This window comes from Malurus melanocephalus, unplaced genomic scaffold (assembly GCF_030028575.1).
Source record: "Malurus melanocephalus ecotype Western Australia unplaced genomic scaffold, MMel_1.1 scaffold_712, whole genome shotgun sequence".
Taxonomy (NCBI): domain Eukaryota; kingdom Metazoa; phylum Chordata; class Aves; order Passeriformes; family Maluridae; genus Malurus; species Malurus melanocephalus.
Genome location: NW_026623944.1, coordinates 28492 through 54054, shown reverse-complemented (window position 1 = coordinate 54054; position 25563 = coordinate 28492). Strand labels below are relative to the sequence as shown.

General features: G+C 43.4%; 2 protein-coding genes across 4 annotated transcripts; one reads left to right on the top strand and one right to left on the bottom strand.

The window, feature by feature from the left end:
• Positions 1-7: 7 nt before the first annotated feature.
• PLAT (plasminogen activator, tissue type) lies at positions 8-13008 on the bottom strand. The gene is made up of 14 exons (XM_057384493.1): positions 12772-13008; positions 10735-10836; positions 9652-9691; positions 9132-9263; positions 8609-8722; positions 8049-8223; positions 7410-7501; positions 6988-7162; positions 6595-6680; positions 5865-6060; positions 5235-5371; positions 5007-5147; positions 3468-3616; positions 8-2605 (listed from the first exon to the last, which is right to left on the bottom strand). The coding sequence occupies exons 2-14, from the start codon at positions 10795-10797 to the stop codon at positions 2447-2449; spliced, it is 1659 nt and encodes a 552-aa protein (XP_057240476.1). The 5' UTR covers positions 10798-10836; positions 12772-13008; the 3' UTR covers positions 8-2446.
• Positions 13009-14787: 1779 nt separating this feature from the next.
• IKBKB (inhibitor of nuclear factor kappa B kinase subunit beta) lies at positions 14788-25537 on the top strand. Of its 3 annotated transcripts, XM_057384490.1 has the most exons (21): positions 14788-14920; positions 14993-15087; positions 15843-15960; positions 16711-16780; positions 17168-17256; positions 17723-17812; positions 18156-18280; positions 18613-18720; positions 19020-19149; positions 19607-19801; positions 20050-20164; positions 20515-20638; positions 20887-21038; positions 21152-21213; positions 21669-21778; positions 22038-22087; positions 22580-22679; positions 22848-22995; positions 23194-23321; positions 24020-24110; positions 24655-25537. In XM_057384490.1, the coding sequence occupies exons 1-21, from the start codon at positions 14816-14818 to the stop codon at positions 24721-24723; spliced, it is 2274 nt and encodes a 757-aa protein (XP_057240473.1). In that variant the 5' UTR covers positions 14788-14815; the 3' UTR covers positions 24724-25537. The 3 variants fall into 3 exon arrangements, with proteins under 3 accessions (XP_057240473.1, XP_057240474.1, XP_057240475.1); XM_057384491.1 differs by lacking the exon at positions 17723-17812; XM_057384492.1 differs by lacking the exons at positions 24020-24110; positions 24655-25537 and having other exon boundaries at positions 23178-23237.
• Positions 25538-25563: the final 26 nt, after the last annotated feature.

Below are 25563 nucleotides of genomic sequence, written 5' to 3'. Positions count from 1 at the left end.
ATGCAGGCAGCCTCTTATCCCATACATCTGTTTAAGGTTGCTCCCTTGTCTATAGAAGCCCGAAAGAAGGAAAGCGAGTACTCAAGAGTGCTGGAAAGCAGGGACAAGTAAGGTTGACCTGAAACTACCTCATCCCTACCTGAGTCTGAAGTATTTGGAACAACAGCAGATGGGAGAGGTGCTCAGGTCCCTTGTGATTAGCAAGTCAGCTGTGTTAGCGTGTATCACCTTCATTTTTCTATCTTAGAGGAAATTCTAGGGATTTATGGCATTTTGTAATTCCTCTTCCTTGTATTTTGTTTTATCACTTTGGTGATGATACAAAGTTGAATTTCCACAAACTTCAACTCCCATGTGATGATCCAGTATTTGCCTTTCTGTGTCACTGGGTGTTAAGGTGGAGAGCTGTATAGTTCTTGCCAGCGGAACACCTAGCCGTACTGCCTCAAAAGGACTGGAAGAAGCAGAAGAGTAGATTGTTCCACCCAGGATGGGAAGTGGAGAAGCCGGAGATTGGGGACAGTGCCACAGAGGGAAGAAGGGAAGAAGTGGATTCTTTTCCTAGATTTCATAAGGCATCAACGGTCATCAAGTACCTTGAGTCTCTGAATACAGATCTGAATTACATTCATATCTTGTAGCTGATGAGCAGTGGCATCTCCATGTAATTCTGCTTCTTCTCTTGTTTCATCAGTGTCTGAGGGTAGAAATTCTCCTAGCTTCTTTGGGGAATCAGAAGAGACATATAGAGGAACTTTTGTGCAGTCAGCACTGATGGAAATTGAAGCTGTGGCTACAATAAAGATAACCACTGTCCTAGCAACTCACTGGAACCTCTTTTTGCCTCTGCTTGCCTATTGCAAATGAAGGTGATACTGCAGTTCTGCTCACTGATGTCTTTCTTTGAGATAATTGTGATCTTTGTAGTGTTCCTGCCTGTCCTACCTCATTCCAGTTCCCGTACTAATCGGGTGTTGTGCAGATGTATTCAAGCCTACACCAGATTTTTCACTGGGGTCATCTCTTCCTCAGGACCTGTTGCTACATCTGCCCATTCCAGCCTATGGTACATCCCTCTGTACAGCAGAAATAGGAAATGAGAGTCACCTGCACTGTTCATATGGTCTGTAACAGGCTCTTTGGCCACTACATGCCAAAGCTGCATTTTCCCTTGGTAGCAGAACTCGCACCTAAGCTGCTGTACACACACACACATGTGCTGTGTGACTACACACATGCAGCTGTGGACTCCAGCATATAGGATAGCATTCATTCTGGCTTGTATGTGGTGGACACATGCAGTGGATGGGTGGCATCCTGTTTGTGGAATTTCAGGTTCCAGTGCAACTGAAGAATTCCATGGCAGGTGGCACTCTTCTGTGGTGACATTAGTTCTGAGCATTTTCAGTGCAAACAAAACCTTCAACAAGGAGATCAATAAAATCAATATTTACAAGTCATCTGTGTCATTTCAGAGTGGTTTGCGCAGGCTTTGCAAGAAATACAGTTGGTTTTTGAGGGGGGAGATAAATTATGCCAATTGGATTGTGTACACTTAGTGAAATAAATGTCTTTATACAGTTGGTACTGTAAACATCTGAATTGGCCTTTACTTGTGGATGTAAATCTGGCAGGCAGTTGAAACAGCTACCAACACAATTGTCCTTTGTTTTGCCCTTTTGCACTGAAGAGAGAACTTTTGCTTTCATATCAGATGATAATGCGTAGAAATTTAATAGTCGTTGATTCTGTGGCAAAGCAGGCTGGTGTTAAAACTTTTACTTATTCCATTACCAAGAGGAAAAGCAAGGAATAAAATGTCCTAATAAGCCATCCTGAATTTGCTCAGAGAGTTTAAGCTCAAACTTGGTTAATTAATAGGTTCCAAACTGAAAAAGCAAGTAGTACATTGATTTGGAAATAAGTAGCCTGTGCCTACAGCTTTATTCTTTCTATCAGAAACCAACTTCTCTTAAAACCTCCTTAAACAACCATAGTCAAATGTTACAAGCACAGAGCTTAGTATCTGTCAATGATACAGCAAGTAAGGAGGTAGATGAAGTTTTCAGGAAATTAATTCTGTCCCCTTCAGTTCACACCCATTCCTAAAAAAATGTATCTTCTTAAGACATGCATGCTGGTGTCTCTTGGTTTATTCACACAGGGCAGGGCCAAAATTAATTTCTTATTGTACTTAAGACGATTTGATGCAAGGAGAAAGTTTGGTCACGTTGAGGAAAATGAGCATTAGCTTCTAATAACCTTTAATAAGGAAAGGAGAATATTTTGAGCAGATACTCTTCCCATACACTGTAGTTTGTCTTCCTGTTTTACTGAAAGTCATAAGCATCTGGACAAACACAAAGCACTGTCACCATACTTAAAGCACCCAGAAGGAAGCTGTGAGGCCATGATCACAAGATTGTAAAGGGTTCATTTTTCTTTCTCAGAGTCTCATGATGTCCTGAATCCAGTCAAGATAACGATTCACATTTGTATAAACACCAGGTATGTCTTTGCGGCCACATCCTATTCCCCAGCTGATGATTCCAATTAGATACATACGATCATCCTTCATACAGACCAGAGGCCCTCCAGAGTCACCCTATAGAGGAGCAGCAGATTAGTTACTATCTCCTTTTCTCTTTCTTTCGTTTTGCATAGTTTTTCCACCCCCACTGGCTTTAACAGTGTACTAGTGTTTACAGAAATACCATGTATAGTATGCTCACAAAGCAAGAGCTCTTAATAACAATACTTTTACATATGTCACTTTTTTTGTTCCAGACTCCCTCAATGCTCCCCTCATGGAGGGATACACAGAAGAATGTAACACTAAAGTGTCTAACTTTGTATGGAGCTCATTTATGAAATGAAGGTGAAATGCTGAAAAGAACAAAAAGAGGAAGGCCTATTCACATGATAAAGGTCCAAGGGGTTTTATATTGCTGTGTGTAACAGTAATGCAAAATTATTAAGCAGCTGTTTAAACAGAAAGAATGTGGGTTGAATGCATGCCCTCCTTTTTCCTCCTGTCATAGCTGCTTGCTCTCCACCACCTTTCAGCCTTTATACTTCTTTACTTTTCAGTAAAGGGGCACCCCCTTCCCTCTACAGGACGTCCTGCTGAGCATTTTGCATGTTCACGTAACAGAAAATAGTAGGAAGTGCTGGGGTGGATTTTCCTGTTCAGCTTTGTGGCATTTCCTGTATTTGGGATTTTCAGTCAGTGTTGTTCTGGTTTGATTGCTTAAGTGTGCTCTGCCTTCCCTTCCATGAGGGGCAGGGGAAGAAAAATGAAAGAGAACCCACCAGTTCTGTTCAATGAAAGTCTACTAGAGCTGCCATGCAGGCAAATGCCTAAATTCTTTAAACTATTTTCTGAAGCTTTTTATTTGGTTAGCTCCAAGTATAGAAAAAAGAGACAAGGAAAAGAAAAGGAAAAAGAGGAACAGAATTGGGTTTACCTTGCAGGCATCATCAAGGTGTCTTGTGTCTCCTGCACATAACATATTTTCTGTAACTGTCCGGTTGTCTAGATACTTAGCTGTGCACCGACTGGCTGGGAACAATCTGACATGGCCTTCTTTCAGGTGCTCTGAATAGAATGGAGAAACTGGAAGAAAAATGACAATATAAATACATACATATGCCCATATATGTGCATATATATGTTTTTAAAAAGCTGCAATTCAGTTTCCATAGTTTAGGGGAGAGTGAGCAGAAGCTCAGTGGCTAAACTAAAATTTTCTGGCCAAAGAAAATATATTGGTGTGCTCCACTTCGCTAATAACAACAGCCTAAATCTAGTTGAGAGAAAATACTGTTTAGTCAGCAAGCTAGAGAGGTTTATGTCAGCATCCAGATAAAGACGACCAGATTTCTTGGGTGGATAAGTCATCTTTGCATAGTTACATCAATCAGAATGAAGTCACAGGAAGTGTCTGTGAAAATGCCTTAACTGTATGAAACAGAATCCTAACTTTTTAATATTAGACTTGCACTAACAAAAATCAGATGCTCTGTCATACATAGTACTGAGTAATTGGTACACACATGTTGGAATGGAAGAGATTGGTTTGGTTGCTTGATTGGGATGTCGGTTTTATTCTCCTCTATAGTTACATTTGCACAAAACTGGAAGTTGGCAGGATTGTTGTTATTCAGCAGAATTTTGAACAGTTGTAGCATCCTTTCCCTCTCAGAGRGAAAGCAATGCTGAGGACAAGCTTTAAAAGCACTTAAGAACATTTTATGCCACACTTAATATGCTACATCTTTAGGTCTGTTCCAAAATTCCTATGGGTCCAAACTGTGATTAGRTCTTCTATGATGGATGCTTCACAGTTTCTGTCTTTAGTTTATAAATTAGAGAATTTAAAGAAGAAGGAAAAGGAAGAAAGCAAAATAAGAGCTGGGGTGGTGGTTTTTTTGCGTTAAACATATGTCTGCCTGTTCATACTTTCAGACAGCTTTTATTCCTGTTTGTTATAGCTCACTTAAAAACAATTTAGCCAGCCTTTTAATATATATCTGTGAATGATATTTTTTCAGCTGTCTATTCTGCTGATCTCTGCATAGCCAGTGTATCTTTTAGAATAATGCATCTATGTGCAACCGTGTGGTACACCAAACGTTGACAGAAATAGATTTCTGTCCAAATTACAGTATCTAAATGTACTAAGTACAGCAGAAGTGTGGCAGCCCTGATTGCAAATCTTATCTCTTTCCTACCTTATCCATTGTGCCATTTTTTTTTTTTATTTTGTACTGTGGAGAGGATCAAGAAAGACTCTTCTAGCCCATACAACTGACAGAACTCAGATGAACCAAGTTACTTACGGCAAAACTTGTTTTTGAATAACTACTACGTACATTTTGTAGCGCTCATATAAGCCAGTGTGATAGAATACAGATTCAGTGATGCTATAGGCCTGAATTCTTTGAGGGCAGAGGACTCAAGCTTTTGACATACTATCTTCTACTTGCATGTATCTCCTACTTACATTCTTCATTTCTGCCATAACCAGAGATCTCACATTCAGTCCAGTCAGGCAGCTGCAGCTCTGGCATGGGGAGGCAGGCAGCACGGACAGTGCTTGTTTCAACAGCACAGTCTTTTGCATCTGAGTTCAACTGCAACAGAGCTGAAGATGGAAAAAAACCTCACTTCATTAATCACAAACTTGAGCCAACCATGATCTTTCCAGTCACAAAGTCAGAAAAGCTCTTACCAATATCATTGTTGAAATTCTCTGAGTCAAATCTCTGATGCACAGTGTAGTTCTTCACTTGAAACCTTTGTTCATTTTCCTCGGGTGTTGCTCGGGAATTCCTACCCAGCACAATCTTCAATTGATTTGTACTAAAGCTAAGCAACAAGAGAGTTTCTATTCCCATGTCAACTAAAATGGACCCTTCCCTTGAAGATGTGCTGTTGGAACGTCAGCTTGTTCTTTTTCTTTTCTTAGCACAATTACTCCTTTGTTACCCAGGCAGTTTGACCACAAAGTGTCCTGTTTGCCTTCATTTTTGTTCTATATGCTTACAGTACAGCCATCATGGCAAAGCTCCTCTGCTCCTCCCCTTGCTGTTCTGAAGTTTTGGCTGGCTCTGCATGTGTATTGACAACTTAGTTCTTAAGCTGTCTGATACACTGCTGTGGCCCTTAATGCCATCCTACTCCTTTGCCCAACTGAATGCCTCTCTTCAATGCTCAGCACAATTAAGTATAGTCTTTAGTGCAGGCTCACTGGGATAAAGAGGTTTTTTTTCCAAGTCTTATACCCTTCCAGTAAGGCTATATTGGATGCTTCTATTTTCCAGACATTTTTGCCCCCAGAAAGTACTGAATCCCAACTCACCCTTCCTCAAAACAGTGAGCAGCTGATAAAACCCAGCAGGAACTGATCAGAATTCCTCCACAGAGGAAGTGCTCTCCGGGTACTCGACGATACTTCACAAAGATGGCAGCTTGCCATGGGTGAGCTGCAATGTCTGCGTAGGAACCGCCTCTAATCCTGTACTGGCGTTCGCTGCGCTGTCGTAAGCCACAGGTGGCTGTGGATGACAAACCCAGAAAGAGGCTTTTGATTCAGGCACTCTTGCTTTGAGTTTGGGTTAAGAGCCTGTTAGTCATCAGTCCATGTTGAGGCAGCCTGCCGTGAACTGTTTAATGTTTGACTCATCCCTGTTTCCTAGGAAACACGTATTCTGATTTGAAAAATACAGTAAGGAAACCCTGCCTTTCCTGTTCTCCATTTCTGCAATCTTCCCTTCTGGCAGAGAAAAAGGCATTTCTATGAGAGCGGAGCTAGAGAATCTCTTTCTACTCAAAAAAGTTTCTTCTTGGTTTATTTTTTTTTTTTTTTTTTTTTTTTTTTTTTTTTTTTTTTTTTTTTTTTTTTTTTTTTTTTTTTTTTTTTTTTTTTTTTTTTTTTAAACTACAGCTCTTTTTATTGGAAGATGCTTGAGCTTCAACAATTTTTTTTGTCCAGATCTTATTTTACTGTGAGAGACTTGAGTTTAATACAGATGACATGCAGGACAGTAATGCCTCAAAGAAAGAATAATCAGGAGTGCTGGTATCCTTACAGCAAGTAGGCACGTTGCAGTATTCCCATGTGAGCTGATTTCCTTTCAGGACATGGCACCAGGGCTTGCTGTCATTATCAGGATTCCTGCAGCATGGGACAGAGAAGAGCTATTGGTATTATCAGATCTGCAGGGAATTTGCAGAGAACTAAAGGGTTCAGACCTTTGATTTTTCTAGAGATACAGAGGGCCCTAAAGGCACATGAAATCTTCACTTACAGAGTCTGATCTTAGAGAAGCATGAATAGGTCAGGTGGAATAAAATTAATGTTGTGAGTGAGCTTCAATGCCACCGGTAATGTATGTCCTGTGCTTTAATAATCCAYGTAAAAGACGTAAGAGTACAAGACAGTTTGGTGGGATTTTTTTTTTATTCTATAACCAACTACATACCTGCAGAAATTGTGACTACCAAGGCCCAGTTGGTAAGCATCTCTTCTCCAAGCAGTATATAGCTTGGTGATAAGGATTTGAGAATCCCACTTCAAACAGGTAGCTCCAGAACTGGTAACACTGTGGCTGCCTCGGTAATCTGTGCCTCTTCCAGATCTGCAGTTGATTTTCTTAACTTCAATAAGAAAGCTGCGCATTAACTGATGAATGTGAGCCTGTCAGTTGTTCCTACATATGATTTCTGTCAAGGCATCTGTACATTAGCTATATGTATCTCAGTCTCTCAGTGTCATAATTATTAAAAGCCTAAATATGATATAACATCAGAGTCTCAACTTTTTAGGCTACAGAAATTGCCCAAGTCCACAAAGAAGCCTTATATATGCAGCAAATAATGGAAATTCCATGTTCCCTGCACACACCTTTCAAACAGGAGGGCACACTGCAGTGTTCCCAGGTGTACCTTCCCCCTTTATGGATGTAGCACCAAGGTCTGGAATCTTCATCTGGGTTTCTGAAACAGTTACAATCATTATAAAGCTGTTGTCAATAGTCTCATATTGGCCATCTTAATTTGGTACCTTAATCCTGCTCTGCAGTGAAGACATGGGCACAACCACTAGAAGTTAATTGGACTCCTATTTTAATTATGAAACTGCGGAGTACACCGAGGTGAAGATAAGATGGCCAGTAGCTAGGAGGAGTGGACAGCATATTTGTGCAGTTTAGTTCTTGTACAGGAAGAACTATATTTTTACAGTTTTGAGCAGGATTTGAAGCTTCAGGAAACTGAATTACAAATGGAGAAGGGACAAGGGAAAGACTGGGGTGAGAGATATTTACATTTTGTAGTCTGCCATAAACACCCATTTGAGGAAGGTCTGAAGTTCAGACTTGTCTATAGATGTTGCAATTACTGCTCATAGGCTGCACAGCATGGGCAGCTGTTCGGAGTGTTCTCTGCTTGGTATCAGACTATAACAAATAGCCATTCTTTTGCTCCAAGGTCTTAGAATGGGCTGATATCTGTGGCTCTGACCTGTGTGCCATCAGCCCCTCACCTGCAATAATTGTGATTGCCCAGTCCCAGCTCAGCAGCATCCTCTCTTTGGCCACTGTACGTCCAGTCCACCAAGCCATTGCTATTCCAATTTAAACATTCACTTCCACTCTCTGTCATGCTCCATGTACCCCTGTATGTTACTCCAGTGTCTTTGTAGCATTTAACTTCAGTATCTGAACAAAAGGGAACAAAAGGTTTCTGTAAGGACAGCATCCCAATTCTTTCCCAGACAGCTTCCCCAGTTTTTGGTCCATTTATACTTGGCTCTCAGATGTCTACTGACATATTGTTGTCCAGGAAGTCAGTGAAAATGCCTTGCAGGAGGACTGTAAGTGTATATGAAGGTATTCAGCAACAAAATTCAGAGTTTAATTAAGAAACACTGAGAACAACCCAGGTGTCCTTAGAACATCTTCATAATATTAACTTTATAATAAAAAAGACAACTTAATAGAGAGCCTGATGTACAGCAGGGGCTTCTGGGTACCTCATCCTTGTGCATAACTGCATAACTAAAACCTGTAGCATTGTTTACAGCGGTTGATGTGGTATACTCACCTACTTCACACTGTTTCCCTGAGAAACCCTGGTGGCACTGGCAGATGAAAAGCTGTGGGGAATAAAATGCCTGCAAACATTGGCCCCCATTGTAGCATTTATTTCTAGTGCAGGCTGTGGAATAAGCAAAAGCCAGAAAATACTGTTAGATTTCACAGAAGCAAGAAGCTGGCAGTGTATACACATCTCTCCTCTCCTGTCAGTCTCCTTTAGGCTGTTTTATTTTTCCCTAAATACCTGTTATTGCCCTGTGCTCACAGCCTTTTTGCATAGTGCTTCCATTCCTTCTTTATTTCATTCTCTCGTTAAATGCTATTAAGAGACTTCCTTAGCCCCTTGCCCCATTCCCCCGCCCCGCACTTAGTCCTGCCTAAGTCAGTGTACACTGGTATTTTCGTTTCTATCCTACTCTATTCCGAGAGAAACGTTCTGGGCAGAAACCCTGGTCCTGACAGAGGAGTTCTTCTTTAGGATGATTAGATGGACAATCTCTCACCATTTCTTTTCTCTTTGTCATACTCACGTCTGACAGGCACAGTGTGGCAGCGACTTCGACTCCTGTCGCACCTACAGTATTCTATTCTGCTCCCCAAAAGCCTCAGCCAGGTCACCCTGTGCTGGTAAATTTCTCCAGATGAATTGTCTGTGCAAATGGCTGTAATCGGAGAAAGGAAATCCTCTTTTAGAGATTCAGGGAAAATACCTGGCTGAGCAAAAGGACTCAATTTTATTTTCGGGAGAATAGTATCTGTCTAATGATTGCCCTTTTCCTCCTCAGAGTACAACTATCCCATCTCTCTCATTGTTGTGCTGCCAAATGTACTATTTCACTCTTCACTGGCCTCTTTTTCTATAAAGAAGAGCAGAGGGAGGGAAAAGCTTTGTTGCAGATGGTATTAACGGTCTGGTATTTTGCCTTCTGAACCTCTCATCCAAATAATCATGACAAAAAGCTTTCAGGCTCTGTTCCTTTGGCATAATTTGCTTTCCCCTCCCACATTCATAATACTCCAGCTAACATGGTTTTACTTAGCCTTGCTTACCTCTAGATCTGGCTCCTCGTTTGAAACGCATGCGTAAGTCCTGCAAGCAAAGAAGGTTAATTCTGTGAGTAACTGCTCTCTCTAAAAAATTGAGAGAACAAGTGCCTTCAAAGAGTCAGACCTTTTATTGAGGTCATGTAAATCAGGGAGGCTCTGAGGAACTGTCTGCCCCCCTTGTCAGACAGTACAGTGAAAACTCCTCAGTAAGGGTACCAAGAACTGTAAATCAGTCCGTTGCCTTGGATTCCCAGGTGACTGCTTGTCCGAGTGACATGAACGTGGGATGTGGGGTACTCACATTGTGTGTGAAGTGATTATGTGCTCTTGGGACATTACAAATGCTAACTAAAGCCTGTCAGATATCTGCTATTTGAAGGAGATGCAAGCAAACAACTTCCAAAGTGAAGTGAACAAGCAGTTATTTTTGCTCACTGACATGCAGGTTCCCCATGAGACTTGGCAGCTTGATTGCCTTTAAGAGATATGTCTCCTGCAGCCAATTAAATGAAATATTTTGGATAAAGTTTTATGGAAGAAACCAATTTGGAAAGCTTCTTCAATTAGGTCACAAAAGAAAGAACATAAAACATGGAACATAAAAAGAAGGAGGAAGGGTGGAATAGCAATTTTTTGAGAAAGACTAAACAAGTATAGAATTGTGACGCATTTACTGAAGCTGTGTGCAGCTTGAGGCTTAAAGTGAGGGGACAAGGGAAACAACGATGTCCAGTTTTTAAGTGAGAGTAATGATGAAGATGATGACCATAGAAAATTAAAGGCTGCTTACAATAGAATTCTTATTAACAGTGAAAGGTGACAGTGAACAGATACAACAAGAATACCCAGGGAAGATTTGCTTGCTGAAATGAAAACAAGCCAGGATAACGCATTACTGGAAAATCCCATCCACAACTGTAAAGCTTAGAGGGAGACTACTTTGTAACATTTTTCTTCCTCTGATTTCTAGTGAGCTAAGCAAATTTTCCTTCTGCCTGATGCAGACAGCTGGAGTCAATAGTAAAGAAGTGCTGCTGAAAATACAGGAAGATGGCAAGAGAATGATTTGATGCATTAGCCTCTTACCTGGCACTGGGCAGTCATGATTGCTCCCACCACCACAAGGAGACATGGGAGTTTGCCTTCCATTCTGACTATCTTTCACATCAGCTCCAAATCTCAAATTGTCTGCAGAGACACAAAATACAATGTTGAACAAAGGAGGTTCACAGTGTGAATGGAGGTCAAGGTGTAAGTTTACTAAAGTTTTAAATTATGAAAATTATTTTTCTATATTTTCAACCTGTCTCTTCTCAGCTATCTGGTTTAGCTGTGCAAACTGGGTAATCTGCAGGCTGGACCCAAATGTGCTTTTACTTGATAAATGCAGAAATCTTACAAGTTAAAGCACACTCTTTTAGGTCTGGAGGAAACCAAGAGAGTGTTTCCTGGGGAATAAGACCAACAGAAGTAAATTTCAAGTACTTTTTCTCTAGGTTGCTGGATGCCAGTAGAATCATGTGCACTATTAGAGTGATAGGCTTGTCTGATGATGTAGTGTAATGGTGATTTGAATGTGTTAATTGAGATTCAGGTTACTGTCACATACTTAAGAGATCTCTTGCAGGGCACAGACGTCTGCTGAAGGGCCAGTTTGTGATAACAGTGGTTTAAGAGGAATTTCCATTTTTTGTACAGACTGCCACTTTGGGTGAGAGCGAAGGCTTCTCTCTTGTGTGGAGGATGTGTAGGGAAAACGACTTTGCTTGATGATAGGTGAGGACAATACTGCCGTGTCCCTTATTTTCAATATTTCTCCAGGTTCTCCCCGAGTGATCTTTTAGCTTTTACTATTATCATATGCTTTTGCTAAAAAGGCAGAGTGTGACAATGGGCTGGCAGGCTACCTTTTGTTCTGTTGTTCTCATTTATTTGTTGCAGCATCTTTTCATATGCCACTTCTATGCAGTCACAACTACACATTATTCCCTCTAATCACTTCAGCAGCGTTACACTTCAAAGTCCTCCTCAATCTGCCCTGAAGAGTTTTGACTTTCTCCAGGTCGACTCACATAGTCTGACTCTTACATCAGCAGTCTAGGTAGAGAACCTTCATTTACCCCTTGTGGGAGACTGTGAAGGTGAGATGTAGATGGGGCAGACACCCCTGCTTTGAACAAGTCTCATACCAGGAGTTCATTTTCTCTCTGCCTTTTAAAATATAACACCTCCTATAAAAACCAAGAGCTGGGAGTACCTCTCCTTCCCAACCACATAACATGTCCATTCCAAAATACTTTGTTTCTGAATCTATAGAACTAATGGCTTTCTTGCTGTTGATCAATGATCTTGATGTAGTTCAAGCAACAGACTGCTGACCCTTGCTGCCTTTTCCTGCCTCCGGCATAAAGTTTTTCTGTATCCCTTTTCTGAACTGAGCAGATGAATAGCGGACATGTACTATTTCTCCTAAAAATATAACAGACTTCTGCTTTTGGGGGGAAAAGCTAAAAACCCAAAAGAAAACAAAAGTAAGATGCTGTAATCTTTGAAGACATTGGAGGAAATAAGTATTTCAAAGTCTGGCTTTGTTTTGGGAATCGTTCACAGAATTTCCTGTGGTTTTGGCCACACTTAAAGAGAAGCGTGTTTAGGGAGAACATGACCCACCCTCCTCCTCCTCTGCATGCCTCCATTATCGTGCTTTGGAACCTGGGGTGAAAGGCACAGTCTGATCTCCTCCTGGGAAGATTAGATAAATTCTCCTTTTGCAGCTAATTCTCTGTGTCTCCTTACCTTTACCATCAAGATATTTGTCCGTAACTCTTCCTTTAAGTTCTTCTGCTTATGCAGGAGACTCCCCCTCACTTAATTGGTCAGAGCAGGAGGCTATCACCCCTTTCCCTGGAAAGCTTCAGCTTTCTTGAAACAACTGAAAGTTAGCAGCTTTACCCACACTATGAATCTCTTGGAGAGCGGAAAGGTAATAGCTCAATTAGTTAACTATCATGGTGCTTCAGTGGGATTTATTAAATTACAATATTTAACAGCATTTAATGGTAATACCATTGATGTTAAAAACAGGAAATGCCCTCTTTGAAGCAGGTGTAGAGTAGTACCTACCTCTCTGCTTTTTCTTTTCTGTATTCTCGTGATGATTTCCTTTCCGTACCAGTCTTGGTTTTACGTTTTCTGTGTCTCTGCTCTGATCTCTCTGAACAGCTCCTGTCCTCCTTGCAGCTTCACTCGAGGGGGTGGAGACTCACTGGGCCGTGGGGCGTGCTGTCGGCATCCCACCCCTTCCCGAGCATCTTGGGGATGGTCCAGGCAGGCAGCTGGCGTCCGGATTGTCGGAGAGGGAGCCTGTGCAGGACGGGAGGAAAGCTGCTTGCTGGCATGTTGCTGAATTTTACAGCCAGTTCATTTTGTTCTTTCTCTTTTCCAGTCGGAGAGCAGATTCGGTCTTCACAACAATTTTTCTCCACTGAGCACACTAACGTTCAGTGGCAGAATAGTACGTATCCTGTATGATGAATGGTCCTGTCCCAATATGCCTCTAGGAGTGTGAGTGGGTGCACAGCAGTATTATTTCTAATATAATCAGAGGTCTGCAATATGTAGACTTAGCCCTAATACTGAGAAACTCCCATTTCAAGCACAAGTGTAGTGTGCTGTACTCCAAATTAAGATGTTTGGCAGAGAGACCCTGACCTTCGTGTGGAGCAAAGCGTGCCCTGAACACAGCCATGGGAGAAGGAACAGTCAGGGGAGCTTGCATGATTAATGAGCAAAGCTTCTAAGGAAAAGCATGCTGAAGGCCAGAGTTAAATGTTCACTGATATAACTCATCCTAGAAAATGAAGATCTACTCACCAGGGTGTGGTCATGATTTACTCAGTTGTCAAAGTGTGGTAGACAAATCTGATGATAATTTCTAGAGCTGACCTTAGGGCTGAGTTATGAAAACAGTCAGTGATGCAATTGTTACAGCGATGGATGTGCCCTATCTACTTGGAACCGATTCACTAGCAATCAGGTTCCTGATAGAACATAGCGCAAGACAGATGAACTGGTGTGTGAGGGACCTCCAAGTTCAGGAAGCAGCTGTGTCCATTTGGAAAGCATGGCAGTGGCTATTTTGCATAATGGTAAAGATGAAATACTGGGTGCTCTGTATGTTTAGTTCTTCTCTTCAKAGAGATCTATGTCAAGATTAACTAATGTATCTCTCCAAGATTCACGGTGTTGGTGATAATTGTCATAAATCTGTTTTAAGTGTAGCTGCATTTGACCATTTTGAGAAAGGACTCCCCGTTGTTGAGAAAAAGATGATTAAACACTGCTGAGTGAGCAGGGGATAATTTCTTTTATTTTTAAAGATAACAGCCATTTGACTTCTAGATTAAAGATGCTAACAAACTATTAGCAAATAGTGGAAAACTCTTTCCTGGCTTTTCACAGCTTGAGCACAACTCAAATTGTCTACGGAGTGTGGTGCCTTTTGTACCACTTAATGTATTTTAGGAAAGCCAGCAATAAAAATGTTTCCTCTCTCAAGCACCATCTACTGGCTTTTCTCTAAGATGATCTTCAGGATAATTTCAGCGGGACTGTTTAATGTCAGTAAGGAAGTGTGACATCATGACACCCCACGGCGGGCCCATGTCACCCCGACGGGACCCTCAGTGCCGGGTGGCTTTGGCAGATCCAGTGCGGGCGACTGGAGCCGCGGCAGGTCTTGGTGAGCATCGTCCAGACGCGTGCCGTTGTGCGTCTTTGCAGTCGCATTAAAGCACTTCACGCCAGCCAGCCCACGAGGAAGAAGTATCCAAACCCGATATCCGAGAATAGCGCTTTGTCTTGGGCGGTGCGGTGAGAAACGCAAGTGGTGCATTCCAGATTGGCAAATTTTGGAGATGCTGTGGGAAGGAGACGGCAGCTTTGCAATTTTACTTACACGGCCCATGAGCTGTACTCTACTCTCATGCCGAGCCCCTAACTCCACGCTGCACCGCGACCCCGGCCATCGCGACTCCCCGATCGGGAGCACCTCCCGCAGCGGCCCCGGGCGGGCCGAGCCYCAGCCCCGCGCGTCTCCTTTAAAGGGAGGGCGGGCGCTGGCGCCGGAGACGGAAGCGCGGTCCCGCGGAGCSGAGCCGGGCCCGCCATGAGCCGCCCGCCCGCGCTGCAGGCGTTGACCTGCGGGCCCTGGGAGATGCGGGAGCGCCTCGGCACCGGCGGTTTCGGCAACGTCATCCGGTGGCACAACAAGGTAGGCGGCGGCCGGGCTCGCGGCACCCCGGCTCGGGGCCCGCGCTCAGCCCAGCCCGTGCTGTGTCCGCAGGAAACGGGCGAGCAGGTGGCCATCAAGCAGTGTCGGCAGGAGCTGAGTCCGCGCAACCGCGACCGCTGGGCGCTGGAAATACAGATCATGAAGAGGTGAGGCGGGGCGGCGATGCTGGCGAGCGGAGCCTGTGGCCGCTCGCGGCCGGGCCGGGCCAGGCGGAGGGGTCGCCACGCGGTGTCGCGTTAGTGCCGCGGGACGCGTCGCGGAGGCGGCCGTGGAGTGCGGATCTGACGGGTGCTCCGAGGGAAGTGGTGGGAGAGTCTGCTGGCCGCCGGCCGCCAAGGGATCCCCTTCCGGGAGCTTCTCGGTCCGCTGGGGGGCAAGTGCGTGGAGGTTCACGCTAAAGAAAACTTCACGTTGTGCTTCGTGAGACTCTTGGGTCTCCCGCTACCGTATTCGACTCGTCTCTCAGCGGTACAATAATGCTGCTACCTAGCCGCTCCTTTGCCTGACTTAATGTTTGTGCCGGGGCAGTCCCTTACGGTGTTGCATTGACGTTTTAAGATGTGGTGGTAAGATTGCAGTTTGGGTCTTTTTTTTTTTTTTTATTTTTATTTTTATTTTCTGGACTGTGGCAACAGGACTGCGTTGCATTCCTTTGGAAGGCTTGTTGCTCTGCCTTCTAGATCTGTAACGCGTATGTTTGAAGAGACACACTGTCTGCACATGAAATGGCAGGAGTTGGAATGAGTCTAGATCCATGAAAGATGCAAATCTTTAGAATTSACTAGTTCAGTTCCAAAAAAGATTTGTGACCACATAGAACTTTGGGTGATTACCAAGAACATGTGAAATTGTTTAGCAGTTGCAGAACGTCACGTGTGCATGGCTAACTTTCGTTCTGCAGACTGAACCATCCCAATGTGGTGGCTGCCCGTGATGTCCCTGAAGGGATGCAGAAGCTTGCACCAAATGACTTGCCATTGTTGGCCATGGAGTACTGCCAAGGTGGAGACCTCCGCAAGGTGAGGTCCCCGGGGTGGCGGCCAAGGAATGGATTAGCTTCTCATCTGGTCTTAGGTTTTCTGTTGAAATTTTCCCATAAAATCTTAATTTTTACATCCTGATGCTTCCGAATTCTAGTCATAGTAGATGTCAGTGGCTTGGTCCTCGATATTACGGTCAGCTTTTGAAAACTTAAATGCTTTATGAAACTCTTGGTGTTGTTTTGGATGCGACAGACACCATGAGGAGTTTGCATATAGAGAATGAGCGCAAGTGTAGGGGATGTGCAACGGTATGTGAACGTGGCTAAGACGGTTGTAGGGTAGGGTGCATCTGTGGCCTATACACTTCCTGAAAGTGATTAACTCCTGTCTGTCATAGGAAGAAATAACACATGATAATTCTAATCCTAAATATTTTCTAACTTTTGCTATAATCGGTCTGCAGCTAAAACACAGACCTTAGACCTCAGATTTGAACTGATACTTCCATGCACAGGGCAAATGGCTAAGGAGGATGGAACAAATGGAAGGATGAGAATGACATGACACTGACTTTTTTCACCTGCTCCTTTATCCTCCCATGCAATTAGACCAAGGACTGTAGCTGAAAACGCTGCTACTGGAGGTCACAGTACACAGAGTTTTGTGCCTCTAGAGAATTTAATTGCTGTTACTGAAATTTCTTTTTATCCCCGAGAGTTTTTGGGACTGTGAGTGTTATTCAGGATGGAAGAGGGAAAGACTACACTCTGTGTTGCTTACTTGCAGTACCTGAACCAGCTGGAGAATTGCTGTGGCTTGCGGGAAGAAGCTATTCTCATCTTGTTATCTGACATTGGTAAGCCATAGCAGTACCTTCAGTTGTCTGAGCCATGGAAGCCTCTTAGCCCTGAATCCACTCTACGAATATGTAGCAGTGACCTTAGTGATTCCATTTTAGACTGACCTTTTACAATCCTGATCGTCTACCAAAACTCTTGGGAGTCTGGGGAGGTTCTTGCCTAGTGGAAGCTAGCCAGCGTTACTACGGTTTATCGGAAGGACGTGAGGGAACACCCCGAGATAGAGCTCAGCTTGTGTCCAGAGTTATGATGCTGACTCTACCTCTTGCACTTAGTGTTTCATTCAAAAGCCACGCTTATTACGAGAGTAAACCGAATCCTTACTGAGCTCATTCTAGGTACTGTTAATTGTGCTCTTAAAACTGGCTTTTTCTATCTCTCAGCTTCTGCTCTCAGATACCTTCACGAGAACAGGATCATCCACAGAGACTTGAAACCAGAGAACATTGTGCTGCAGCAAGGAGAGCAAAGGGTAAGCAGGAATCAGTTGTCCCTGCCTGCAGAGACAAGTAAGTTTAAGAGGAACACAAGTGTGCTTTGTGCAGTTACATGGTCCCTCTGCAAGAGCCCTCAGCCCAGGGTAACACCTGTCTCACATCACCGTATCAGATGAATAGTATTCTGTGTGCAGCTGAGGTGAGACATTGTGTTAGACATCTGTTAACACATTTTCACTTTCAGCTCTTAAGGAGAGAAGCAGACTGTACTGATTGACCAAAGATTGGACGGACCTGGAGGCATAACTGCCGAGTGTGCCGTGACACCTTCAAATTCATAGTGGTTTTAGGAGTCTACAGTAGCCTCCCCTTTCTACTTCTGTCTCTTCATTGGCACTTTTCCTGCATACCTTTGAAGTGCTGAATGTTTCCTCTGTGCTGTATGATGTGCTTTTAACAGGACTTCAGTCTAGCATTCTTATTCTCTGCTGTGTGTTTCAGTTAATACACAAAATCATTGACCTTGGTTATGCTAAGGAGTTGGATCAGGGTAGCTTATGCACATCCTTCGTTGGGACTCTGCAGTACTTGGTAAGGAAGGAATTCAGCTACAAGAGCAGCTGCTGCCTTTTAGTGGGATAGAATTAACTGGTACCAAATTTTGGGCTGGGATTAAGTACTTGTGCACTATGGAGTGCGTTTGTGGTACTGAAGCTAGCAAAGCTGACCCTCTTTTTGCTGACACTGGGTTTTCTGCTTGTAAATGAGAAGCAGGAGTGCCAGTAACCTATGCTGCTCACTCTGACAGGGTCTTAATGTGAGAGACAGTGTTCGGTAGCATCTTTATTTGTTTGCACAAATTTTAATGAGATGTTAAGGGGTAGAGAGAGCTAAGACCTGGGTGGCTTTATCTCATGTATGTAAACTATCTCAGGCTCCCGAGTTGCTGGAACAGCAGAAGTATACGGTGACGGTGGATTACTGGAGCTTTGGCACACTTGCCTTTGAGTGCATTACGGGCTTTCGACCATTCCTACCCAACTGGCAGCCTGTGCAATGGTGAGTGAGCCGGGACTTGTTGATAAGTGGGCATGATGTGACTTTCTTGTTTACAGGAAATAGAAGTGGCACCTCAATTCTGAGGATAATACCCCTGTGTTCCTTGCCCTTACGGAGACTGACCCCCTTCACAGGAGTTTGGCCTACCTGAGCAAGTTCAGCATTCCTGATACTTGCTCTTTGGGCTACAGGCTGATTCCTGCAGGGCAGATAACAGAAACCAAAGTGGCATCTGTATTAAATCTGTGAAGAGTAGCTTTAAGAGCCTGTTAACATGCAGGCTGGGAACGGCCGGTGATTACTGCACCGTTACACTTGCTTGAATTCATTAGGCATACAAAAGTGCGTCAGAAGAGCGAGCTGGATATCGTCGTTTCGGAAGACTTATCTGGAGAAGTAAAGTTTTCCAGCAGTTTGCCCTGCCCGAACAATCTAAACAGGTAAGTACTAAAAATTGCTGTGCTGGGATAAACTGATTATTCTGCAAAAGGACCAAGTTTATATTACATGCCTTACTGTGTTAATCTGTGAATAAATTGAGTGCATGACGCAGACCGTACTTGTGTCGCTTGCCAGATGCGTGTAGTTGTGAGTCTCGGTTTCTGCCTTCTAAATTCTGCATTTGTGATCGAGAGAGCCGGGGGARCTCTGTCAGTCCTCCCACACAGAGGATGGGCCATGTGGTTACTGCAAATGCGCTTTTACCTCTTCTGATCTCCTTCTGTTTTTTATTGCTCAGTGTTTTGTCCGGGAGGTTGGAGAAATGGCTGCAACTCATGTTAATGTGGCACCCACGTCAGAGAGGTACTGATCCTACATACGGACCCAATGGGTGTTTCAAAGCTTTGGATGACATTTTGAACTTGAAGGTAAGCAGTGAGTCTGTATTACCCTGAAAAGCTTTCCAGAGAGCAGTTGCCTGTTGCCTATGAGAAAGGAGGCTTAAATCATAGACTTAGGAAGAAGAGTAAGGCCAAAATTCATAGAACTGTCTCTTGACAAGTGACAAGTGCTTTCCTCTTGCTTTCTTGAGGACAAATACTTCCCGAGCTTGTTGGGAGTAGTGAATAGCTTCTCTGCAGCGCATGCTTAGTTCCTTGTTCTGATAGAGAATTGTACAGCCGAAGCCATTTAATGGCCACATGGCCTCTCTTCCACTTGGGGGAGGACAAGAACTTTACCATAATGTTAGGAAGCTGCTGCAAAGTGACTTCTTGAGTTTGCCAAGTGTTTTAAACAGTGTATGAGTGGGCATTCTCTCACACCCGCAATTTCTGCTCTAACGTGACCAATGTATCCTCAGCCTTTCTCATGTTATTCTTGTAGCTGCTTCATGTTTTGAACATGGTTACGGGAACTGTGCACACCTATCCTGTGACAGAGGAAGAGACTCTGCAGAGTGTGAAGGCCAGGATTCAGTCAGATACGGGAATTCCGGAACAGGACCAGGAGCTACTGCAGGAAGCTGGACTTGCATTGTTTCCTCAGAAGTTGGCCACTAAACATACAGCTGATAGCAAAGTGAGTCTGGATACTCTCTTTCTCCCTTGAGTGCATCAGCAGGCACTGCTCTCACTTGGGGATCACAGCACTCCCTGCAGTTGTGGCATGCTTTTGTCACGGTGACCACACAGACCTAACGGCCGTTGCAGCACAGGCACCCGATTGCCTTTGGTTCAGCGTCTGTCTGAGGAGGACTGTTCTGTTTACTGTGTTACCGAGGTTCGCTTTTCCTCACAGAACCTAGTTGGGTCTTTTGTCTTCTGCAGGTGAATGATACTGTATCTGCGGACGGGGACCTTCTCTTCCTCTTTGATAACAAGAAAGTTTCCTACGAGGCTCAGGTGGCCTTGCGTCCTCATCCGGAAAGCGTTGACTGCATCCGTAAGGACTTTCTCTGGTGTAAATGTGAAGCGGGGGGGCCTGTGTTGAGAGGCTGTCTACATTCTGTGGTCTGTATCATGGGTAAAGGGTAGAGATAGCCTTTGCACATTGGGACTGAAGAAGCAGTAAAATGGACTGTCATTCATTCAGTTTATCAGAATAACTGAAAAAAGGAAGTGTTTGATTTTGATGTACTGGGGGAACTGCACAGGGGTTATTAAGTTCTAGGCTTTTCAGGCGGTAACATGCCCCTCATAGGAGTAATGTTTTGGTCTGTTTTGTGATAACACCACTTTCATACTTCATGTTGATATGTACATTTCCCTTTACCTCGCCTCCTCTGTTTTCAGTTCAGGATCCAAAGAAGAATCTCCACTTTTTCCAGCTGCGGAAAGTGTGGGGTCAGATCTGGCACACAATCCGGATGCTGAAAGAGGACTGTAACCGCCTTCAGCAGGGGCAGCGAGCAGCCATGTACGGTGGCAGTTTCTCTAGAATACTTATGTCTGTCTTTGTGCTCTGGTGAAAGGGAAGACAGAAGTGGGACCTTGTTGGAATGGGGAAGCCCATGATTTGAGCTGTAAGCAATTAATGAAAAGCAGAGTTAGTGATCTGGCACAACTGCATTTGTCCGCACTGCTATCTCAAGTAGCTACTTTGGATGTAAGTGGAAGCCTGGATTTTTAGTTTCAGAGGCTAATAGGACCTTCTTGTGCATGCAGGATGAATCTATTGCGTTACAATAGTACCCTGTCGAAGATGAAGAATTCTATGGCCTCCCTTTCTCAGCAGCTGAAAGCAAAGCTGGACTTCTTTAAAACAAGCATCCAAATCGATCTGGAAAAGTATAAAGAGCAGATTGAATTTGGAATTAGTGAGTATAGCACCTGGCACACAGGTCTTTTCATGCATCTTATCCTCACAAAAACACCTACCGCTTTCTCTGTGAGCCTGAGAAAACCAATCACTCTTCTTTGATTCCTGTAGCGTCTGAGAAGCTGCTATTTGCCTGGAAAGAGATGGAGCAAGCTGTGGAACTTTGTGGGCGGGTATGTTTCTAAATCTAACTGCTTATCATAAAGAAAAAGAGGCTTTTTTTAAAATTATCTATCCACTCCCCCCTCCTTGCTCGCTTTTTCTTCACTGTCCCTGCCTTCAATGGAAACTTCCTGTGTCTGGACTGATTCCAGATTACACATTGGTTTGGTTTGCGCATCACCATTTTTGTCCCTTACTAGTATTACATGAGGCTCACTCTGTTCTAAGGCTTTGGGGGAAAAGGGAGATCTTGGGGAGACCACAAAAATGTGTTGGAAGTTGTTTTATCCCAGAGCACCAACCTAATTTCCTTGAATTGAAATCACTCACATTTGTCTTTGCTCAAGGCTGCTCTTTTCATCTGACTGGTGTGTTTAAAAACGTGAATGAGAAAGGAAGAACCGATGCGACTGGTAGTGTCTCTAAGTATGAGGCTGTTCTGTTGCTTATGTTCCCCTGCTCTCAGGAGGATGATGTGGATCAGTTAGTGAAGAGGATGATGGCCCTGCAAACGGACATTGTGGACCTGCAGAGAAGCCCACTAGGTCGTAAACAAGGAGGAACACTGGAGGATTTGTGAGTTGAACTACCCTGAGCTTCTGATGCAGGAGTGTTTCTAGCTAAGCTTATTCACTACAGGACAATGAATGGGCTATTTCTTCCGCCCAGATGATGGGGGACTGGAAGGACTTTAACATTAAAAATGGCTTTTGACTGATCTGCCATTGGTCTGAAATGGCAGACAGGTATAGAAAAGATTTGAGTTTTCAGGCTATTTCTTAATTTTGGTTCTTTGGAAATCCTTTGGTTTTTTTTTCCTGCCTTTTTCTTCTAGAGAAGAACAAGCCAGAGAGCTGTACCGAAGACTGAGAGAGAAGCCAAGAGGTAAAAGACACTTTGGCTCAAGGTCAGCTTGCTTTGTGTGGATAGTAACTTTGGAGATGTAGTAATGATTTTTGAGAAAACTGCCTGCCTAGACAGTAGCAGCACATGGACTCTCCTGGACTTGCATTTTTGKTTTTTTTTTGAGAGGGGAGTCAGGAAGTCAGTTTCACACTAGGCCAGCCTTGCTTTCTTGGTGCTTTGTAAGCTGTTCTTGAAATGCTTCTGGAGCTCTTCTCAGAGCAGGCCATTGCCACAAGCGTATGCTGCTGTTTCTGTGTAGGAGGGATGAAAGGTGTGGCTGTTCCTTTGATACAGTCCCAACTCTCCTTTTCAAGTTCTTTAAATTTTGAAGAAGGTGGCTAAAATCCAGTGTGATTCTTCCCACTCAAACTTTGGATGTTTCAGGATTGGAGCAGCAGTGGAAACAAGGGCCTAAGAGTATTCTCGCTCTGTCCTGTAAACCTGTCTTTCTGTGTAATACTCTCATTTCAGATCAGAGGACAAGTGGTGACAGCCAGGAAATAGTACGACTGCTCCTACAGGCAATCCAGACCTTTGAAAAAAAAGTTCGAGTCATTTATGCTCAGCTCAGGTGAGGTCTGTAGATTTTATTCAGCATTGAGAGAAGGCATTTTCTCTTCCAGCAAGAGACGGTTTAAAACTCGGCTAATGAGATCTTGCAGTGTTATAATAAGTAACTTAAGAAATGTTCTCCTACTGCAGTGGCCCATCTGTGATCTGATTTTTGCTTCTTTAATAGCAAAACTGTAGTTTGCAAACAGAAGGCACTGGAATTGTTCCCCAGAGTGGAGAAAGTGATGAATCTGATGAGTGAAGATGAGGAAACAGTTGTTAGGCTTCAGGAGAAACGACAGAAAGAACTGTGGAACTTGCTGAAAATTGCCTGTGTAAGTAAAATAAAAACTCCATTTTAACCCAAAAATACAGTTGGTAGCACGGGTTACTGAAACAATAGTAAATTTAATATGTCCTATGGTTCTTTATTTAGAATTAGTATTAAAGCCAAGTTCCAGGTTGTCTCATATTCCTGGCTGCTGAAAACTAATGGAAATAATTCCACTCTGAATAGTGCGTGTTTTCTTCAGAGTAAAGTACGTGGTCCTGTTACTGGCAGTCCGGAGAGCATGAACACATCGTGTCTTGGTAGCTCTGGTCAGCTGCTGCTGCAGGTCCCTTCTGAAACATACAATTTATCGGAATCTGTAAGAAAAAGGTGAGGCAAAGTCTGGGTGTCTGCAGCTGCTACTGCCAGCTTCCTGCTTTGTGAAGTAACAGCATGCAGGCTTTCTTGTATTTTACACTTTGTGTTCAGCTTGCACTGTCAGCAGTCTTGGTTTATTTAGTAGTTAGCGTTCCTGTGGCTAGATCCTGCAGATCTTCCTTACGAAAAATGGGGAATCACATGTAGCTTGGCTTCCCCCTGCCTCAGTAATAAAGGGGTTTTTGGTTTTTTTCCTTTAATCTGAGATAGTTGGGCTCACTTAGAAGTACACTGCCAACGATGTTGAAGCATTGTCAGGTACGGCGGTAAGCTGAGCTGCATCATCAAGGAGACTGCTGTAACCAAGCATGTAGTTTTAGCTTGCTCAAGTGAACTGGGTGAACACACAGAATGAGAGACCTTGGTTTGTTTATTTGCACATTGCCCCATCCTTAAGTTTATAGGCTGTTCTCAGCTTTTTCTCTTACAACAGCAATTGCACATAGTAAGAACCCAATCCCATCTTGGAATTGCATTTCCTTTCCCCTGTGCAATAAATCAGGAGATGCCAGCAACTTTGCAAGCTGTAGCACAAATTACAAGCTTGTGGTCTGACTTAGTGTATCTGCCAGAAATATTTCTTAAATGATAGAGGCAGCATCTCTTCAAAGTGCCATAGAAAATAATAGTGTAATATTTGTCCCTTTCAGTGAGGAGCTCCTGCTGGAATCTCAGAAACTCTGCAGCCAACTAGAAAATGTGATGCACGACACAATGAAGGATCAAGAGCAGAGTTTCTTGGTAAGGTATTTATTCTTCTAGAAATGGACTGGGGAGGCACAGCTTCAAAGTTCTGCTCATGTAGCTTTGCCACCATTAATACAGCTGATTGAAATCTGCAATTTACTCTTGGACAAGGAGAGTAGGAGTTGCAGAGATAGGAAGGCCCTTGCTCCCCCATAATCTGCTGACTGACATACTCTGCTTGCCCAGACCGGGAGCCACGCGCCGGGGACTTACGTTGTGCCGAACCGTAAAGGACGAGGCAAAGCACTTGGCTCTTGTACGAGAAGACTGCAAAATTGCATGTGAATTTGGGATGATCAGGTGGCAATACAGTGGGAGGCAGRGATGCTTAATTGAAAGATGCGGAGTATTAAAAAGAGAGTAAAATACTAGAGAATGCAAGTAGGTAGTTAAGGGTTCCTCTACAGCACTCACAGGGCTCATCATGAGCTTATATTGAACAACTTATTCACAGTAAAATTTTTAAAACTCTTAAAACACACTTTATTCTAGAGAAAGCTCAGCTGTAAGTTAACATTGAACTTTGTTTATTCTTTAGGCTCTAGACTGGAGCTGGCTGCAGCTTCAGGTAGAAGAAACAAACAGTCCAGAACAAAACCAGATGTAAAATCACTTTGGTTGCCTCTGATGCCAAGCTACTTTGGGAAGCCAACTGTGAAAAGCTGCTGCCTCTGAGAAGGGAATATCATCTGCCTCCTTCTACTGTCACCTACTGCTTATGTGATACATATGGCCTAGCTTTCAGCATCCACCTCTCACTGTTTTCACAAAGATACAGTAGGGAATGCCTGTTCTAATTGCTTGGAAAATGTTCTTATTTGTGCCTTAAGACAGCAGATTCTGTCCTGATACATCTTCCCTTAGCCATTACCCCATGGCTGTTTTGCTGCATTTTAGGCATTCTAATGAACAATGGACAACATACACCCAGTCACTGGTAGATACCACCTTCCTAATATACTTGAACTGTGAACTTAATTTCTTTACTTTGCTGATTTGCACTTTTTTTCTTTAAGTGTAACGGTTGTACTTACCTAATACTTGTTTCCTATATGGGAACGAAATGATCTGAAACATGTAAACTTTTGGTTTGCTTTTTTTGATACCCTCAATAACATTATAATGGAAAAAGCTGCTTTCGCTGTGCAGGTCTCTAAAACATGAGAGGTGTAAGGATGTTATCCTAGAAACCACAAAAGAACTAAATCCTCAGTGTGCAGGTATCACATAACAATGCATCTGCGGATTATGTATTAACCATGCTTAAAAGTTGCACAAGAATCAAAAAAAAAAAAMCAAACCACCAGCTCAATGGACCCTTGGTGGGAGTCAAGACACACCAATCTTACGTTCTGACTGTGAGCAATTTATTTCGTTCTGATGTAACCCCAAATTTCCACTACAGCACAGAGACCTCCTTTTATAAAAGGCCATAAAGTACAGGACA

What these genes read in the sequence shown, in the direction of transcription:
- PLAT (XM_057384493.1), bottom strand. Translation starts at nt 10,797, where the DNA reads ATGGAAGGCAAACTCCCATGTCTCCTTGTGGTGGTGGGAGCAATCATG. An exon ending in CCACACTGTGCCTGTCAGAC is followed by an intron (nt 8,723 to 9,131) that starts GTGAGTATGACA and finishes CTTATTCCACAG; the next exon opens with CCTGCACTAGAAATAAATGC. An exon ending in ACCTTGATGATGCCTGCAAG is followed by an intron (nt 2,606 to 3,467) that starts GTAAACCCAATT and finishes GCTCCTCTATAG; the next exon opens with GGTGACTCTGGAGGGCCTCT.
- IKBKB (XM_057384490.1), top strand. Translation starts at nt 14,816, where the DNA reads ATGAGCCGCCCGCCCGCGCTGCAGGCGTTGACCTGCGGGCCCTGGGAG. An exon ending in TGCAGCAAGGAGAGCAAAGG is followed by an intron (nt 17,257 to 17,722) that starts GTAAGCAGGAAT and finishes TGTGTGTTTCAG; the next exon opens with TTAATACACAAAATCATTGA. An exon ending in ACTTGCTGAAAATTGCCTGT is followed by an intron (nt 22,996 to 23,193) that starts GTAAGTAAAATA and finishes TGTTTTCTTCAG; the next exon opens with AGTAAAGTACGTGGTCCTGT.